At 35.4% G+C, this 21,938-nt stretch overlaps 1 protein-coding gene across 1 annotated transcript in view; it reads right to left on the bottom strand.

Annotated features, from left to right (window-relative positions):
• Arhgap32 (Rho GTPase activating protein 32) overlaps positions 1-21,938 on the bottom strand; it is a 227,475-nt gene that overhangs the window by 90,938 nt on the left and 114,599 nt on the right. Inside the window, exon 6 of the mRNA XM_026392440.2 lies at positions 1,706-1,792. Coding sequence (XP_026248225.2) covers positions 1,706-1,792 — 87 coding nt within the window. The remainder of the gene's footprint in view (positions 1-1,705; positions 1,793-21,938) is intronic.

Here is a 21,938-nt window from a genome sequence, read left to right on the forward strand (position 1 = left end):
GTTTTGCTAATGAGAATAAAAATATCTGCATTCTCTGAGCATATGGAAATAAATGGTGAGAAGAGATGCTAAAATGTGTTAGCTTGTACAGGAATTAATAAATTCATTCCTGACATACCAAACATGTACTCTAGAAAAAGATTTCCATTCATCTATTAGCAACAGTTTATCAGGACAGAATTTTTCAATATTTTCACCTAAAAAATCAATTTACCAACGTCCACATTCTCATTCTCTTAATAGAACTACACTTCAGGTCATCAAGGACCTATTTGAGATTCTTCCATGACTTTTATTTCCTTACTTCTTTTCCCCCAGGTCTCATTAATCACCAGATCTTCTATTCACATTCAGCCTATCCACTTCTAGAATTGAATTTTCAGCTCAAAGGTACACAAATCACCAAGACTAAAGGGGTCTGTCACCTATCCACTAAAATGAAATAGTAAAATACATGGAGGTACTGAATTTATAGTATCACCAACTTTCACTGCTTCTATAGCAAAGAGAAAATTAATAAGATTTACATTTACAGACCTGTTATTAAAACTTCACAATAAAAATTACTAACTATTGCATTTTATGAAATATGACATGAAATTTAGTAATTCAGAGAAAAAACTAACTTACTAAATACAGCATTTTATGAAATATGACATGAAATTTAGTAATTCAGAGTTGCCTACTCCTTCAAACTGAGATGACATGCAACAAAACATATATGAAAAATATGTGACTTTGATATATTTTGACTCTATATTCAAGCTAAATTTGATTTCCAATCCCAAATTCTGGCACCTAAAAATAAAAGCACTTATTTTGAAAAGTTTTCCTTAAAGTCACCAGAACTAAGAATTTAAGTATTTCCCATGTGATATAAGCATCAGATTCTTCAAAATCACATGCACTTTCTTCCTGTGATACTATAGAGGAATACTGTCCTGGTCAGAACAGGGAGTAGCTGAGGCAGAGACAAGTGGTCAAATCTCCCATCATGATATGTGATCAATAGTTAACTCAACTAACATAGTGATCAATAAATGACATCAATTGGGTAGAGAGAAGTGATGGGAGGGGAAGGGAGGGGATGGGGGTGAAGGAAGGACAGCAGAATAAATAGACATTATTATTGCTGTATATATATACGTGACTGCATGACCAATGTGATTCTACAACCTGTACACTCAGAAAAATGAGAAATTATACATCATCTGATTCAAATGCAAAAAAAAAATGACATCATTCTCATGAGAAGTATCTTCATTTAAAGTTGTATTCTGATTCTACTAAACTGATTCTATTGAAGTGGGTACATGTAGAAATGTCAATATAACTGGGGGAAAAATTTTTACTTTATTTTATGTTGTTTTCAACACCTATACTCCCACAATCTCTATTATTTACTTATAAGTGTCCAAAACCTTAGGAACCTTTAAAAAATGCAAAGAGAAGATATGTAAGTTGCAACCTAAATTGGGCATTCCATGTATTATTGTATGAACACACTTCTCTTTTTTTTTTAAGAATACCATCTTATTTTCTTACAATAGTTATTTATAGCCCAATTTCACTTCAATATAAGTATCTTTATATAGATTATAATCCTTGAGGCAATGTGAGAAACACACTATAGTAAGGAATTTGGTGATTACTCAAAATAATTCTTATTAACTTTATATGCAGTGGAGGACAAATTCAGAATTACCTGACAAGCAATCTGCACGAGGTAGACCAGCTCTTTAGATTCACAGCCATTTTTCATTATTTCATTCTGTTCTTCTGAAAGTGAAAGCTATGTTACAAAAGAAAGGGAGAGAAAGTCATGATTAATAAATAATTAACTAAGTATTCAATAATACCTGGATCCTCACATCAACTTACCATAAGACATGCCTTATATCAGAACTGTACCACTCAAGGCAGATAAATGAAGAATTCAGGATTTCAAAACAATGTACTTGTAGGCAACTTGTAGGTTGCCTTTGCAGTTTTTATCCAAATGGGTACAACTGCATAACAGCAGTAAATAAAATACATTTGCAGTAAATAAAACACATTAGCTAAAAAGTAGGTCTTCACTTCCTCAATTCATTTAGTGCACATATGAAAGGAAGGTATTTAAACGGGGCAATAAGAAGCAGCATGACTTAACAGTTTAAAAGACCTCAGACTCTATTACAGGGAATTGGTAACTGGCTGCCCAAAGAACAGGTTAAGTCTTCAGATGTTTCTTAATTTTGGACTCAGCATGTGGGTCTGTACATTGCATTTTATTTTTATTTGTAAGAGTAGCCAACATATAGAAGCTAAGGGTCCTCGTGTAAAAAATACAGATTTCTGTCTTGTATTGAAAAGTGTGGAATGGGTCTGCATTCTCACATAGGTAAAAACTACCTAGAGTTGAGAAGTGACCTCACCTTTAAATGAGGCATGTACTCTCCAACAGAGTCTGCCACAGAGCTGATTACTCTTTATTTTGTGCCAGCATCTTGGCTAAGTCTTAACTATCATTCATCATGCCACCTGCTTTGTTATTTTTCATATATACCCACTTTATTTATTTATGTTACATAGCTGCCATATCTTTGAGTGTGACTTTGCAAATCTGTTCCAGAAAGGAACCCCAAGTTTGAACCCCAAGTTTGAACCCCAAGTTTGAAAGTGCCTGTAGCTGTTCACTTATGATACTGAAATACCTATCTGGTTTCTCAACTGCAAAATGGGGATGACATAATAATGCCTATTCTCAAATTTATGGGTATTAAATATGATGATGCTAGAAAGCATGCACCAAGGTAACTGGTACTCAACAAGTACTTTATAAATGTAACATATCATTGTCGTTAATACTAAAAGAAAAGCAAGGTTGATAAAGATACCTTCTGTATTTAGGAAAACAGTGTCATTGAAAGCTACTTTTAAAAACTTCAGGTATTAAACAGAAGTTCACAGAATAATGTTCATTCTCATAATAACCAAAATAAGCAATATTAACTAAAAAAACCCTACTTTAAAAAAATCAAAGAATTAAGGATGAAAACAAACCTATAAATGGCCTGTGTTTCAGAAAGTTACAAAGTTTTCATGAGATAGAAGAGATTCAGACCACTAACCCATGCAGGACCCAGGCTCACAGTAGGCCTGGTCCATCCTTCCCTGGGTGGGGCAGACACCCGCTAGAGCTTCATCTCTGGTGCAAGACAGCCCCTTCCCAGCAACAGACTACCATGGGAGGTCAAACCCAGCTGCCCATATCCACCCACGTCAACTTGTACAGGACCCAGGTCCAGGATGCAGTAGCATACATTGAGGGACACCAGCAGGGTCTGGAAGCCCAACATCAAGGTGAGGTACAGACAATCTGCATGGTTAATACAAGAATATAGGGGAAAAAACTGTAATGTCTCAGATCCACACAGCAAGAAAGGAAGACACATAAACATGAAAAAACAAGGGAGGAAAGTGCCCCAAACAAACCAGGACACTATAATAACAGAACCCATGGACAGCAAAGTTGATGAAATGTCAGAGAAGGAGTTCAGAAGGTTCATAATTAAAATGATCTGTGAATTAAAGAATGACCTAAATGAGCAAATACATGCAAAAATTGATCACTCCAACAATGAGATAAGAAAGCAAATACAGGTAGCAAAAGATTACTTCAAGAGAGATATAGATTATGAAAAAAAACGTCAGAAATCCTTGAAATGAAGGATACAATAAATCAAATAAAAAACTCAATAGAAAGCATAACCAACAGATTAGATCACTTGGAAGAAAGAACGTCAGATAATGAAGACAAAGTATACAATCTGGAAAATAAACTTCATCACACAGTGAAGAGAGTAAGAAACCATGAACAGATATCCAAGAATTATGGGACAGCATCAAAAGACCAAATATAAGAGTTATTGGGATAGAGGAAGGCACAGAGTTTCAAACCAAAGGAATGCACAATCTCTTCAATTGGATAATAGCAGAAAATTTCCCAAGCATGAAAAAAGAATTGGGAAACCAAATATAAGAGGCTTAAAGGAAACCAAGTGTACAAAATTATAACAGATCTACACCAAGGCACATTATAATGAAAATGCCTAGCATACAAAATAAGGATAGAATCTCTAAAGCCACAAGACAGAGAAATCAGATCACATATAGGGGGAGACCAATTTGTATCTCATCAGACTTTTCAACCCAGACCCTTAAAGCCAGGAGATTGTGGAACAACTTAAGCTCTGAAAGAAAATGGATGGCAACCAATAATCTTCAATCTAGCAAAACTAAGCTTTAGATTTGATGATAAAATAAAAACCTTCCCTGACAAACAAAAGCTAAAAGAATTTAAAACTAGAAAGCCTGCACTACAGAATATCCTCCGCAAAATATTCCAAGAAAGGGAAATGAAAAGCAATGATGAAAATCAGCAGAGGGAAGTATAACACTAAAGGAAAATCTAATCAGAGGAGAAACCAAGTCATGTTAAATACCAAAACTAAACAAAATTGGCTGGGAATATAAATCATGTCTCAATAATAACCCTGAATGTTAATGGCCTAAACTCACCAATCAAAAGGCATAGACTAGCAGATTGTGTAAAAAACAAACAACAACAAAAAAAAACAAACCCAACAATATGCTGCCTCCAAGAGACTCATCTCATAGGAAAAGACATCCACAGACTGAAGGTGAAGGGTTGGGAAAAATCATACACTCACATGGGCTCTGGAAGCAAGCAGGGGTTTCACCATCCTCATATCAAATAAAGTAGACTTCAAACTAAAGTCAATCAAAAAGGATAAAGAAGGACACTACATACTGCTCAGGGGAACCATACACCAACAAGACTTAACAATTATAAATATATACACCCCAAACAATGGAGCATCTATGTTCATCAAACAAACTCTTCTCAAGTTTAAAAGTCAAATAGACCAAAACACAATGATTTTGGGTGACTTTAACACACCTCTTTCATCACTAGATAGATCTTCCAAACAAAAGCTGAACAAAAAACTATAGAACTCAATAATACAATCAATAACTTAGACTTAACTGACATATATAGAATATTTCATCCTTCAACAAGAGAATATACTTTCTTCTCAGCAGCACATGGATCCTTCTCTAAAATAGACCATATACTATGCCACAAAGCAACTCTTAGCAAATATAAAAAAAATAGAGATACTACACTGCATTCTATTAGATCATAATGGAATGAAATTAGAAATCAATGATAAAATAAGAAATAAAATCCACTCCAGTACCTGGAGACCAAATAATATGCTATTGAATGAACAATGGATTACAGAAGATATCAAGGAGGAGATTAAAAAATTTTTAGAGGTGAATGAGAACACAGATTCAACATATCGAAATCACTGGGACACTATGAAAGCAGTTCTAAGAGGAAAGTTCATTGCATGGAATTCATTCCTTAAAAGAAGAAAAAAATCAACAAATAAAGGACTTAAAAAGAAGAACAAATCAACACCAAAAGCAGCAGAAGGCAGGGAATAATTAAAATCAGAGCTGATATCAATGAAATTGAAACAAAAGAAACAATTGAAAAATTGACAGAACAAAAAGTTGGTTCTTTGAAAAAATACATAAAATTGACAGACCTTTATTTAGCCATGCTAAAGAAGAGAAGGAAAGAGGAAACTCAAATCACTAACATATGTGATGAAAAGGAAATATCACAACAGACACTATAGTAAAATAGACGATAATTAAAAATTATTTTGAAAACTTATACTCCAATAAAATGGAAAATATCAAGAGCATTGACAAATTTCTAGAGTCATATAATTTGCCCAAATTGAATCAGGATGATATACATAACTATTTAACATAGTTCTTGAAACACTGGCCATAGCAATTAGATGAAAGAAATTAAAGGGGTACACACAGAAAAAGAAGAACTCAAAATGGCACTATTTGCTGAGATATGATTCTATACCTAGAAGACCCTGAAAGTTCCACCAGAAAACTTCAAAACGTCTAGAACTAGGAAATGAATTCAGCAAAGTAGCAGGATATAAAATTAACACCCATAATTCAAAGGCATTTCTGTATATCAGTGATAAATACTCAGAAATGGAAAGGAGAAAAACTACCCCATTTATAATAACAGTAAAAATATAAAATAAAATCAACTTAACGAGAGAGGTGAAAGATCTATATAATGAAAATTACAGAACCCTAAAGAAAGAAGTCAAAGAACACCTTAGAAGATGGAAAGGTCTACCTTGCACTTGGATAGGCACAATTAATATTATCAAAGTGTCCATACTTCCAAAAGCACTATAAAGATTTAATGCAATTCCAATCAAAATCCCAATGACACACCTCATAGAAATAGAAAAAGCAAACATGAAATTCATCTGGAAAAATAAGAGACCCAGAAATAGCTAAAGCAATCCTTAGAAGGAAGAATGAAGCAGGTGGCATCACTATACCAGACCTTAAACTATACTACAGAGCAATAATAACAAAAACAGCATGGCACTGGCATCAAAGCAGACTGGTAGACACAGAGACTAACCCACAAAATTACAATTATCTTATATTAGACAAAGGTGCCAAAAACATGCATTGGAGAAAAGATAGTCTCTTCAACAAATGGTGCTGGGAAAACTGGAAATCCATATGCAACAAAATGAAATTAATCCTTTCTCTCTTACCTTGCACAAAACTCAACTCAAAATTGGATCAAAATGGAAGTGAATAGACAGCCTACACTTTAGGAGCAAATCTTTACCCCTCACACATCAGATAGAGCACTAAATTCTAGGGTATATGAAGAATTCAAAAAGCTAAGCAACAAAAAAACAAATATCCCAATCAATAAATGGGCCAAGGACCGGAACAGACTCTTCTCAGAAGAAGATATACAACCAATCAACAAATATATGAAAAAAATGTTCATCATCACTAGCAATTAGAGAAATACAAATCAAGATCTCTCTAAGATTTCATCTCACTCCAGTCAGAATGGCAGCTATAATGCATACAAACAACAATAAGTGTTGGCGAGGATGTGTAATCATACATTGCTGGTGGGACTGCAGATTGGTGCTGCCAATATGAAAAGCAGTATGAAGATTTCTTGGAAAATTGGGAATGGAACCACCATTTGACTCAGCTATCCCTCTCCTTGGTCTATACCCAAAGGACTTAAAAACAGCATACTACAGGGACACAGCCACATCAATGTTTATAGCAGTACAATTCACAATAGCTCAACTGTGGAACCAACCTAGATGCCCTTCAATAGATGAATGGATTAAAAAAATGTGGCATATATACACAGTGGAATTTTACTCAGCAATAAAAGAGAATAAAATCATGGCATCTGCAGGTAAATGGATGGAGTTAGAGAACATAATGCTAAGTGAAGTTAGCCAATCCCAAAAAACCAAATGCCGAATGTTTTCTCTGATATAAGGAGGCTGATTCATAGTGGGATAGGGAGAGGGAGCATGGGAGGAATAGACGAACTCTAGATAGGGCAGAGGGGTTGGAGGGGAAGGGAGGGTTATAAATGATGGTGGAATGTGATGATCATTATTATCCAAAGTACATGTATGAAGACATGAGTTGGTGTGATATACTTCGTATACAATCAGAAATATGAAAAATTGTGCTCTATATGTGTAATAAGAATTGTAATGCATTCTGCTGTCATATATAAATTTAAAAAAGAGAGAGAGAAGAGATTCATGCATGGTCCTGAATTCCAAGCATAGATGCCATAGGACCAAGAATCTGCCTTAGGGTAAGGAAAAACCAGCCAAATCCTAAGTGACTCCATACAGACTAAAGTGACAAAATAAAATTACCCTAAGCACCTTGAAGCAGAATTGACACCCACCCATCAATTGATTCCCACAAGCATTCACCAGCTGCAGTACATCAAATGCTAAGGAAGAGAGGAGAAACAAAGAGAAAGGAACCAATAAAGTGTGGGGAGCCTCCCTCAAATGAGGGCAGATAATCTCCATAGACTGAGAGCAGGACTGTAAAACTAGAGGACAGAAGAACTGAGAGATTTTTCCCTGAGGCCTTCAGGACAATCAACAGCTAATGTCTGAAGAAAGGCACAGAAAAGCTGAGAAAAACTCCAGGGAGACATTCCAGACCTTCACAGGGTATAATGCAGCCAACCTCCAAGTCCTCCTGTAGCACAGAAAACTAGGGAAAGGACTCAGAGAAGAAACAACCAGGATGCAAAGCACAGAGGGATGACATATGTCTCATAGTCAGAGAACTGTGACTTCGTGGTAAAACACAAAGATGTCTTCAGCATCTTCACCAGTCTTCAATGTTCCCTGTGAACACAATTTCCAGACCTTATCTTCAAAATATTTAAAGGTAATGATGAACTCACTCAAACTAAAGCTGCCACGAAGAATAGATCTGATTCAGTTCCCACATGTGAAGACCAAGAGGAAGGGATAAGCCCTTTCTTAGAAATAAATATCACTGACTTTAGTCTCAACTAGTTTTCATATCAGACATTTTGCATTAAAAAAATTACAAAACACAAATGGAAGCAAGAAAATGTGACCCATGGTCAAAAGATAAAACAGTAAAATAAAGAAGACATAGAAATGGGCCAGATACAAAAATAGTAAGAGAATTAAATTAATTAGTCTGACAGAGATTCTAAAATTCAGATGAAAAGGTACACAATATACAAGAACACATGGGAAGAAGCAGAAGATTCTGGAAAAACAGTAGAGTGGGAAGCATCAAAAATCTGTCTCCTCAGCTGGGCAACAGTACACTAGCAGAATCTGTCAGATAAAAACTATTTTGGAACTCTGAGGACTTGCAACTTCCATGGAAAGGCTTGGATGGGAAATTGTGGTTCATTTTTGTCAAAATCAGCTCCTAACACACTAGCAGCTACCTATCGCCCACTCCTAGCCCAGTTGCAGCAGCTGTGCCCGTATTTCTGAAGCAGCCTACACATATCTTACAGGAGTCAGGAAAGGCAAAAAAAAGACCTTCCTCCAAATATAGGGACCAATGCTGTGATTACTGACTATTGCTTCTAATCACAGAGGTAAGAACAAGAGATGTGTGGCTATCATTTCTGTGCCTCTCCGCATTGTAGAAAGCCCAACGTTCTGGCTAAAGTGACTTCTGAGGGATTTAAAGGACCACCATCATTTTTCTTCTCCACCTCTCTTTACTATTCTCTTTTGTCCCCTTATGGGAAGCAGACAGAAAAGAATATAACATTCAGAAGCAATTGTTTACACGGGGAATATTACAAAGTGACTGTACATGCCCAGGCAAAGGTACAGAGTTAGAAAAGAACTAGATATATATTTATACCTTGGGTTGATCCTTGGGATAGAGCCAGCCTGCACAATCAAATAAAAACAATAACAACAAACAACAAAAAACCAGCAAACCTGGGGGTGAGGGATCTGATTTCTAGAGTCATCATATTATTAGATTAAATTGTCCATTTTGCAAAAAATAAATTAATAAACCACAAACCATATAAAAACACAGGAAAAGTTAAATCCATTAAAACAAAGTAAATTAATCAAAACTGTTCCTGATTCTTCAGGAATTAACTTGATGACAAATATACTAGACAAACAACTGTCTCAATTATGCTCAAAAAAACTAAAGAAAGATGTGGAAAAAGTCAAGAAAACATTGTATAAACAAAATAAAATTATCAATAAAGAGATTTTTTAAAAACATAAAAAGAAGCCAAAAACAAATTTTGTACTTGAAAAGTACAATATATGAAATGAAAAATTCATGAGAAAAAAAAGGTAGATTGAGCAAATAGAAAACAAAAACAGTAGTGAACTTGAAAAGAAGACAATCAAAATGATAAAATCTGAGGGACAGAAAGCAAAAGAGAGAGCCTAATGGACCCATCGGATACCATCAAGTGGACCAACATAGATACATGGGAGTCCCAAGAAAAGAATAGAGAATAAAAGAGGGTTATGGGTTATGAGCAAACAAAAATCCTAAACTTCCTAGATTTGATGAGAAACAGAACATAAACATCCAACAACCACAATGAATCCCAAGTAGTATTAACTTAGAGATCCATTACAAGCCACTAATAATCAAACTTCAAAAGTGAACAAGAAAATCTTGAAAGGACGACAAGAAAAGCAACTCAACATCTAAGAGGGGTCTTCAATTAGATCATCAACAGACTTCCCATCAGAAACTCTGGAGGCCAGAACGTAGTGAATCAATATATTTAAAGCACTAAACAAAAGAACTGTGAACCAAAAAGAATGGAAACTCAGAGATATGCGACAGCCAGGTCAAGCTGAAGACTGCCATGCTAATACTAAATAAGCCAGTCATAAAAAGACAAATACGGTATGATTCCATATATATAAGGTACTCAAGTAGTCAAAAGAACACATGGGAATTCAACAAAGATTGAAACTTAGTTAAATTAAAAAGAAATTAAAATTATTGTATCAGATATTAACAGCAAACCAAACAGAGTGTATTTGAAAACAGATCAGTAGAAGTATACAAACTAAAACACAAAGAAGAAGAAAGAAAAAACAAAAATAACAGGATAGTTCAGATCTCTGAGAATACCAGACTACCATAAGTATAATTGGAGTACCAAAAGGACATAAGAGATGAATAGGGCAGAAGTACTAATTTTATGAGATATTCATGAATATCTCAACCTCAAATTCAAGAAATTCAGTAAGTCCCAAATATGATAAATAATTCAGTATTAAAATATCATAATCATACTTTTAAACAACAAAGCTAAAGAGAAAAATCTTTCAGTATGCAAAGAAGAAATCATATTACTAAAGTGAGAAACAATGACAGCAGAATTTTCACCAGAAACATGAGAGAGGAGATGACAAAGGGAAAGGATTTTAAAGTGCTAAAAGAAAAGTTGTCAGTATGTCCCATAAAACAACCTTCAGAAATTTAAGCAACATAAAGACATTCACAAATAACAAAAGCTAAGAGAATTTGCCTTCAACAGACCATCCCAACAACAAAAACTAAAGAAGTTTTTCAAGTTAAAGGGAAATGACACCAGATAAAAATGAGCAGTACAGGAAGGAATTAACAGCACTAGAAATGGTAAATATCTAAGTAAATAAAAGACATCCAATTTCTCCACAGTAACAGATGGAACAGATTAAGAATATCTTGAAGTTCTGAGAAAGGAAATTTACCACGTTTATTCATACTTAAACTACCATGCAAAAGAAAGCACTTTTTGGTGAAAAAAAAACCAGAGTTCTACCAATAGAACGTTGCTGAAAGAACTTCTAAAATATGCACTTGAGAAGAAGAAAAAGGATTCCAAGAGAACAAATAAAGATGTAAAGCAGAAATACTGAGCAAAGAATTCAGCAAATAACTATACATCTAAATAAATTTTATCCGTATAAAAAAATAAACAATTAATTCAGGGAGATAACCTGATGGAGCTATCATCAGGGGCAACACTAATAAAGAAGACAAGAAAGACTGATGGTACGTAAAATAAAAGTGCTAGGACTCCATGACAGAAGCAGCAAAGATACTGATATACTTTCAACTTTAAATTAGTTATTCAAACTAAAATTGTAATGGTAGCCATTAAAATAGAAAAAAAAATACATAACTTTCAAACCAGGAGGAGGAAGACAATATTATGTCACACCACACACATACAACTAAAAGCAAAAGAAGATGGCCCAATGGTGTCCACAAAATGGTGAATCGGCAGCTTCAGTCCCTCTATGGAAACATGAAGAAAATAAATTCTCTCAGAACCAACTTTCTTAGTATTTAAGAAAACAGTAAAGGATTATAATAGCCAGAGAGCACTGAGTCAAGAAAAAGCCAACTTCAAGAACATATAAAAGTTTTGTGTATTTTCACTTGCCCTTGCTCTAACTACTCTGGGGCTGCACGGTAGACTTCATGATGGTAGCCCACATTCCCAGAGTAGAGATCTGGTTCCTGGGTACAGAAGGAGTAGACAGACTTATTCACAAATCCCTGTGCTTGTTCTCTTCCATCTGTGTAGGGGTTCCCTGAAGGACTGAGGCAACTTAAAGATAGGACAACTAAAATTATACAATCTGAATAACAGAAAGAAACTTTTTTTTTTTAATTATACAACACCTAAGAGACCTATGGGACACCATCAAGGGAACCAATATGCATCTTACAGAAACACAAGAAAGAGAAAGAGAAAGAAAAAATGTCTAAAATAATTCCAAATTAATGAATCTATACATCCAAAAACTTTGATGCATTCCAAGCAAGATGAACCCAAAAAGACTATACCAAGACACATGATAAACTATTGAAAGACAAAATCAAAGACAGACTCTTGAAAGAAGAGCAAGAGAAAGAAAGAGAGCAAGAGAAAGAAAGACCAGCAAGACAGAAGCTGCTGGTCACAAACAAGCAATCCTCAATTAGATTAGAAGCAAGCCAGGTATTGTGGCACATGCCTGTAGTCCCAGCAACTAAGAAGGCTATGGTAGAAAGACTGCAAGTTCAAACTCAGCCTCAGCAACTGAGTGAGTGAGGCCCTAAGCAACTTAGTGAGATTGTCTCAAAATAAAAAATAAAAAAGGGTTGGGGATGTGGCTCAGTGGTTAAGTGGCCCTGGGTTCAATCCTTAGTACAAAAAAAAAATGAAAGTGAACTTCTTACCAGAAACCCTGGAGACAAGAAGGCAATGGGATGATATATTTTAAATGTTGAAAGAAAAACATTGTCAACTAAAAATTCTATATCTGTCAAAACTGTACTTTAAAAATAAAGGCTGAGATTGTGGCTCAGTGGTAGAGTGCTCGCCTAGCATGGGTGGGACCCAGGTTCGATTCTCAGCACCACATAAAAATAAAGGCATTGTGTTGTGGCCATCTACAAAAAAGATTCATATTTAAAAAAATAAAAAAATAAAGAAGAGGGGCTGGGGTTGTGGCTCAGTAGCAGAGCGCTTGCCTAGCATGTGTGAGGCACTGTGTTTGATTCTCAGCACCACATATAAATAAATAAAATAAAGGTCCATTGACAACTAAAAATATTTTTAAAAAATAATAAATAGGGCTGGGGATGTGGCTCAAGCAGTAGCGCGCTCGCCTGGCATGTGTGGGTCTCTGGGTTCTATCCTTAGCACCACATAAAAATAAAATAAAGATGTTGTGTCCACCGAAAACTAAAAAATAAATATTAAAAATAATAATAATGATAATGATAATAATAATAAAGAAATTAAGACATTCAGAAAAAAACAAGTTGGGACTGGGGTTGAGGCTAAATGGTAGAGCACCTGCCTAGCACGAGTGAGGCCCTGGGTTGGATTCTCAGCATCACATATAAATAAAATAAATGTCCACTGACAACTAAAAAATCTAAAAAAAAAAAGGAAAACAAGTTAAGGGAGTTGACTAAAACTCTAGACCTATCCTACAAGAAAACTGAGTCTCAAAGGTTGGTGAGAAAGGACATTAGAGAGTAAACAGAATCCCTATAAAGACATAAAAATATCCAATGAAGGTAAATACCTGGGCAAATACAAACACAAGTTTTATTAAAATTTTGGTATGGAACTCCACTTTCTGTTTTTTTCCTGTGTTAGTCAGCTTTTCTTCAACGGGACCAAAATACTTGACAAGGACAACTTAAGAGGAGGAAAAGTTTATTTTGGGCTCACTATTGGCCAACTCCATGGCTCTGGACCCAAGTTGAGACAGAACACCAAGTCCAAGGATGTGGTAAAGGAAAGCTGTTCAGCTCATGGCAACAGGGAAACAAAAAGAAAGCCCCAGGAGCCAGGGACAAAATATAATCGCCAAAGGCATGCCCACGTGACTTACTTCCTCCAGTAACGCTCCTAAAAGCCCTACCTCTGAACCTTGTTACGTTGGGGAACATATTTTCATGCTTTTCACAGACATTAAAGATCCAAACCACAACACTCAATGATTTAAAAGACATGTGCATAAAAGTAATTATAATTTTTTTTATTGGGTACATAACATATAAAGATATAACTTGTAACATACATAACTGAAAGAATGAGACAGAACTGTGAAGAGTAGATCTTTTGTATGTAACTGAAGTTGAGTCAGTATGAATTCAAGAGACTGTTAAAACTTCAGGGTGTTATATGTAGTCACTATGGTGACCACAAATAACATATAAAAAAAAAAGGTACATGGAAGCAAACAAGAAGGGAAATCAAAACATGTCACTAAAAAATTCAAAGAAATATGAAAGAATGTAGTAATGTAGAATATGAGATACAAAAACTATAAGACATACAGAAAACAGTAAAGAGAACTAAAATAAATCCTTCTTTTAGAGTAATTACTACAAATGTGAATGGATTAATTTCTATAACAATACAGCAAAGAACAGAAAAAGGATTAAAAATAAACATTTCAACTAGACACTGTGTGCAAGAGTCACTTAAGATCCAAAGATATAAATACATTAAAAGTGAAAAGATGGAAAAAATATATTCCATGTAAAGAAAAACCAAAGAGATCGGAGTGGTTATGCTAATATCAGATAAAACAGACTTTAACTCAGAAGATGTTATAATTCCAATTTATTTTTTCTTTTGTTGCCTTTGTTTTTGATGTTCCACCTAAGAAGTCATTGCTGAACCCAACATCATAAAGATCGGACTCTACATTTTCTTCTAAATTTTATAGTTTTAGTTCTTACATTTATGTTCTAGATACATTTTAATTTTTGCTCATGATGTAAAGTAAAACTCAAACTTCATTCTTCTGCATGTGTGAATACAATGTTTTCCCACTACCATTTGTTGAAACACTTGTCTTCTTCAGAAGGGTGCTGACAACCTCACTGAAATTCAATTGACTATATATGTGAGGCTTTGTTTTAGTGCTCTCTATTCACTTGTACTTCATCTTCATCTTCCCTAAATTAGAAGTCTCTCGGAAATGTTAAATTTTAAATGTATAATATGTACTACATATCTATATAATATAACATCATTCCATGATAAAAAAGCAATGAAGTACTGACACATACTGTAAGGCAGATAAACTCTGAAAACATTATGCTCAGTAAGAGAAGCCAGTCACAAAAGTACACACACTGTAAGATTTCATTTATAGGAAATTTCCAGAATACATAAATCCATAGAGACTGAAAGTAGATTAGTGGCTGCCTAGGGCTGGAGGAAAAAAGGACAAAGTCAACAGAAGAATGAAGTATGACTGCTAATGGTACAGTTTTGTTTCTGAAGTGAGGAAATGCTCTAAAATTAAACTTTGGTGATGGTTACAAAACACTGAGTATACTAAAAGCCAGTAAATTTTATACTTTAAATAGATAAATTTTATGGTATATGAAATAAACTCAATAAAGCTATTTTTAAAATAAATTCTTAAACATAAAATAGCATTCCTATTACCAGTAAAATCTAATTTTAAAATGCAACTGAAAAAATATTACATTTAAATTAGTGATAAAAAACATGATACCTAAAAAAAAACTAAATAAAAAGTATGCAGAATATCAAAGGAAATTACCAAACATTACTGAAAGATATGAAGGAAAATGTAACTAAATGCAGATGGATTTGAAAACTCAATATGGTAAAAACAGTAATTATCCCTCATCTATAAATTAATTATAAATTAAATGCAATTCCTATAAAAATTTCAAAAGCTTCCTCCCCCCAACAGAATTTCTGCATGTGAATCTAAAATTTATATGAAAAAGGAATATACCAATATTTTTATTTGACTAATATTTCATTTGGCCAAAAATAACCACAATCTTTTTTCTGAAGTCAGAACTTAGGCACTAGCTGGGCCGGTAATCCCAGCAGCTCAGGAGGCTAAGAGGCAGGAGGATCTCAAGTTCAAAGCCAGCCTCAGCAGATAAGCAAGGCATTTAGCAACTCAGCAAGACCCTGTCTCTAAATAAAATACAAAACAGGGCTAGGGATCTGGGATGTGCCTCAGTGGTCGAGTGCCCCCGAGTTCAATCCCCAGTATACCCCAACCCCCCAAAAAGAACTTAGGCCCCCACCTTTTCAATCCATGGTATGCTTATGGATATTTGAACCAGTATCATAGGAGAAAACATTACTGTGAAGAAACCAAGTTCTGGGGCTTCCAAAATTAGTCACTAAAAGGTTTAATAGCTCCCAGTTATTTACTTTTTTTTACACTGGGGATTGACTCCAGAGGCACTTTACCACTGAGCCACCTCCCTAGCCCTTTCCATTTTTACTTTGAGACAAGATCTTATGAAGTTACGTAGGGCCTCTCACAAACTTGTGATCTTCCTGCCTCAGCCTCCCAAGTCACTGGGATTATAGGCAGGCACCATCATGCCTGGATGGTTACTTAAGGCATTAAGCCTCAACATAAAAGGTCTATCCTGTCCTACTGGAGACAGAGCTTGTGGAAGGACTTTGAAGGATGAAATGACATGTGGAACAAAAGGACCACAGAGAGGACCAGTGAAGCACCATATGCACAACTACAAACCTAGGAGATTATGATTACATGAGAGAACCCAAAAGAGATCAATGGCAAACTGCCCATCTGATCTGAGCCAACCCAAGAAATCATGAAATACAATGTGTTGACCCTATATACAAATCTTTATATTGATATGCTTTGTGCAGTACCTGAATTACATGTGACACGAATATAAATGATGAAAGACTGAGATACGCTTGCCTGTAGAAATTTATGCTATGAACTCAATGACTGAAGTAACAACTGTCACTTCCTTCAACTTAATATCTCAGTTCTTTTTCTATTAATAATAGCAAACAGGACTTTTACAACCACATTCTTAATTCCTTCCAAATCTTATCTTTGGAGCTATGTTCCATGTATTGACTTTACTTTTCTATCGCCGTGGAAACCAATCAAAACTAACATTTTAAAAACATAATTCTGTTCAGCAAGACTTCAAATGTGCTTAAAAGTCTTTCTCTACGTGGAAAATGAAAATCAGTAGAGCATAGTAAAAATACACCACCCCACCCACTAATCAACATAATTCAAAGGGACACAGGAAGTTTTTATTTTTCATTCATCTGTATTATAGTTCTATAATGATTGCAAATTTATTGTGTCATGCCTATTTCCTTTCATTTCAGTAGACATCTGGAGCCTGGATGTCATTCTGTATTTTATGTTGACAGGGAGCCACCCATTTATGGGGACCACAACTAAGGAGGTAGTGAAGGGGATCATGTTTACAAAACACAGCATTCCTCACCATGTTATCACTCAAGCAAAAATCACTCAACAGGGAAATACTGACCATGGACACCATAGAGAAGTTCACAGTAGAGGAAATCATTATGGATTTGTGGCTGAGTCAGTGTGAGTGTTATTCACCTTATCATTATAGTGATCAACTCCAAACACCTAGACCCCACAATAATGACAATCCTGTTTGACCTGGATTATGACCCATACCTGGGTGTCTCTGGTCAACAGAAAGTCTGTTGTAGCAATGGCTACATACCTGATACTCTAGCACCAGATAAGCCAGGGGACAGGCTGCATGTTTCAGATGAAGCCTGTGGATCCTAAGGATCCTTCCAGTTTCCACAGGGGTCCCTTATATACTTTCTGCCACATGATTTTGGGGGCCAAGTCCAGAAGACTGCCCCAGAACTTGTTCATCTTCTTCCCAGGGATGAACCAGATGTTTACGCCAAAGTCAATGAGTTTGATGTTGCTTCTAGCATCTACCATGATGCTCTCTAGTTTTTAGGTCTCAATACATGATGATCTTCTGGAGGGAGCAGCACACAACACATGTGATCTGCCTAAACAATCTCCAGTTCTCCTCCTCCTGCATGCCACCATGTGAGGTGTGAAATAGCTGTTCTCCACCTGCATGCTGCATCATGACATAGATATTTTCAAGAGTTTCAATAATCTGTAACAGCCGGATCACATCTGGATGGCTCAGGGTCATCATTATATCTAGTTTGATGAGGACATGGAAGTTCCCCGCTACCTTTGACAGGACTTTCACCATGCACCTCAGCCTCAGTGAGATGACAGGCTAGTTTCACCAGGCCAACCCATCATCCCCAGTGGTCCTCAGGACCTCATAATGGTCCATGAAGGCCATCTCATCAGAGGAGCTAGGTCCCTGCAACACTACAGTAGTCTGACTACTCTTGCTACACATCCTAAGCAGGAACACCAACTATGGATGATAACTTTAAAAAAATAATAAGAATAACCAAAACAATAAACCAAAAATAAAAACTAAAACAAGATTTAAAAAAAAAGAAAAAACCCAATATTCAAAGACCACAACCACCAACTGCCAACCACCAAACACCCTATCTGAGAGTCCAACAGGTCACCACCAAGAGCTTTCTGCAGCCACCCTGATATATATCATCCAGTGTTTGAAATTCCTTCAAAATGGCTCCTTCTGAGGTCAAAACAAGAAATAGCTCAGCTACACCTGGGAATAATACCCAGTGGTCATCTCCCTTGTAGAGCTCCTAGACCTTTTCAACTTTAAGAATAAGACAGAACTCCTAAAGCTTTTTGCTTCATTGGGTATGGAGACTGATATTTACTTGTTTAGAAATTTGAATTAAAATTTCAAGGGAATTTTTAAGTCTAAAAATTTACAATATTTGGCTTTGAAAGACCTCATCATATCTATATGCTCAAGTTATTCAATTCCTTTCTCCAACTCCAAATAATTGATGTCAAAGGATGGCAGCACATCACACACACTGTGATACTTTAACAAAATTCTCTGTTCCGTAAGACACTGTAGAGCATGTATTAACACTTTGGAGGCTGAAAGAGAGGAAGAGTTCATCATAATTTCCCCATAAGGTCCTCATCAGATTTCTCATTAAAAACTCTGGTATGCAAAACACAGTAGGTTGATATATTCAAAATGATAAAGGACAAAACATGGAAGCCAAGAATCCTAGTACCAGAAAAAGTATCCTTCCCATAGAGGGAAAAATGGAGGCATTCCCAGATGACTGGAGTCCCTTCAGTCTGTTGTAACAAAATACCTTAGACTGGATAATTCATTAACAGAAATTTACTTCTCCCAGTTCTGTAGACTGGCAAGTTCAAGGTGAAAGTACTGTGTGCTATATCCTAACATGATAGAACGGACAGAAGGATTGAATCTCATTCCCTCAAGCAGACTTTGTTTTATGTGGTGATTTTTTGTTTGTTTGTTTATATACTGGTAATTGAACCAAGGACTTCAAACATTTTAGACATTAAAAACATTCCATTACTGAGGTATATCCCCAGCCTTTTTATTTTGAGACAGGGTCTCACTAAGTTGCTCAGGCTGAGCTTGAATCTGTGATCCTCCTGCCTCAGTGTCCTGAGTAGACAGGCTCACAGACTGTTAAGGATTGGATGTGAGCATTTTAATAAACAACGGTTAGTTTTCCTTCCAGAACTGAAACAGAATAGTGTTCCTCAACTGAGCACCAGATGAAGTGTCTGATCTGCTCATCTTTAAACACTAGAAACACCTTCAACTCAGTGCGGTACCCACAGTATCAAGAATACATAGAAAATGAGATTATCTGACACAATAGCAGAATCACATCTATCATCTTACTGATACTCACACCAGAGCATATACTTGTCAGGAAACAGTGCTTCATGAATATCTTCACAATTCTGCATTTCAGGGTTCTCAGCAGTCACTGGCATATGGGTTAAAGGATGATTGAATAGCAACCTAAGGGAGTCTTCCACAGAGATATAAAGTCTTCAATCTCTCTCCCAAGCCATATGTTTATATTCTAAGGTATGTGTGAAAAGAGATCTTTATTTCTTTTCTCTAGAAACTATCTATACACATTCCAGAACAAATTTCCCTCTCTTCATCTTGGGAAAGAAGACTGGGCAGAAGGTTCAGCTATCCTAAATAAGCTCCAAAGTTTCATAATTGCAGAATTTTCTCTTGTGGTACAAAATTCTACCATACATACAGGTTATATGTTGGCCTCACCATCCATGGAGATCTGGGACCTAGATACCAACATGAGTTCCTGTATGAGTACATAAAAGGCCTGATCCCTGACCATTGTTTCTGTTGGAAGGAATCAAAATGGGGGTTGCATCTGTCTATAACTGCAGCAAGACAATTTGCTAGCTTATAATAGGGTAACAGTTCAGATTCTTCAGTTTGAGGCATAATAACACTATTTTTCAAGGCTATTCAGTTAAATTTCTATAAGTGATCGGTATGTGTAATTGTGACTCCACTGTAGGTAAATTTTTTCATAGTTCAACTACTTTTACACCCCTAACTCCTGAACTGAATCTCAAATGAAACACAGTTAAAAATCCAGACTTAGATGACAGCAACACTGATAATTTACAACCTGAACTTTTTATTACAAGTCCTTTCTGCAAATGACAAAGATTTCCCAGCAAGACAAGGAGGATCACTACAGAATGTAAAGAAAAATTACAGCTGAAATTTTTTCTTTGAATTTTGAGGAAAACTAAACTTTTTGTTCAGAGTGAGAATAATGAAATATTAGCATGGTTTTTGTTTCAAATAGCTGTACACATAATATGTACTATTTAGATTTTTTAACTAATAATGTTAGTTATTAGTTAAAAAATCTAAATAGTACATATTATCTTGCTGCAATTATCTTATCCTCCTCTCCCACCCCAAGGTACTGGGGATTGAACCCAGGAGCTTTTTGCCACTGAATAAGAATAAATTTTTATTTTGGGAAGGGTCTTGCTAAATTGCCCAGGCTTGTCTTGAATTGGCAATCCTCCTGCCTCAATTTTCCATGTAGCTGGGATTACAGATGGTTGCCACCATACTCAGCAAACTAACAAATGAAGGGAAATAACCTTTTCATTCATTAACTCATTTTTATTTTTGGTGGAAAGCTTCACTGAGAGAAGACATCTCCACTGCTCAATCCTGACATTACCCTCAGGTTACCAGGTCAAGTGTGACTTTCCACAATGGACAGATGATGATTTGACTTTACTAAAGTACTACCTCAGAATTTCTTTATTTCTCTAAATATTTTTAAATGTATTAATAAATATGGTTTATTTTTTGGTTATACAACTTGATTCTCACAGTACTCTGTAACATAACTGGAATAGCTCTATTAATTCCTATATGACAAATGAGATAACTGAGGACCAGAGAGGTGTTACAGAATTTACTTAAAATGACACAGGTTACAATGCAATATTATGTATATATTATAATTTTTAACTTTCAATTACATTTAAAGATACAGGATATTTAAAAACTAAGGTTTAGTCCTTCTTGTTAAAATAATAATTCTGTCCATTTATTTTGTAACACTACAAAAGCACATTTATAAGTGGCTCTAGGATCAGAATGCCCAGATTCAAACACAGGCCCACCACACACCAGCTTCCACCTAGAGGAAGTTCTTAAACACTTTTTACCTCAATTTCTTTACCTGAAACTGTTGTTGAGACAATGTAAAAAAAAAAACAGTATTTACTCTAATGCCTGGCTCACAGAAAGCATTCAGTAAGTACTGGCTTATAATTTTTTTTTTATAATTCCGATTGCTTTATTTAAATATGATGCAGGTATTAAATTGATGCTTTTCATTTGACTTATTTCTATCAAAAGTAGAGTTACTACATCCTGATTAACTTAACTTACTGCTTTATATGAAATTGGATGAAAAGAAAGACATTAATTGATGGCTTTAGATAACCAACCAGGGGATAAAGTAAATGTAAATAAAGCATCTTCATTATACCATTCTACACACTAGATGGCAGTACAACATAAAACACAGCAAGAAGAGATTAAGGCTGCAAAGATGAAGCCGAATAAACTGGCCATTTCTTTGTGTGTTACAACAGGTGTTGGGTTTTTTGCTTTTTTCTCTGCTGCTATTGTTGTTT

Source organism: Urocitellus parryii, chromosome 4 (assembly GCF_045843805.1).
Source record: "Urocitellus parryii isolate mUroPar1 chromosome 4, mUroPar1.hap1, whole genome shotgun sequence".
Classification (NCBI taxonomy): domain Eukaryota; kingdom Metazoa; phylum Chordata; class Mammalia; order Rodentia; family Sciuridae; genus Urocitellus; species Urocitellus parryii.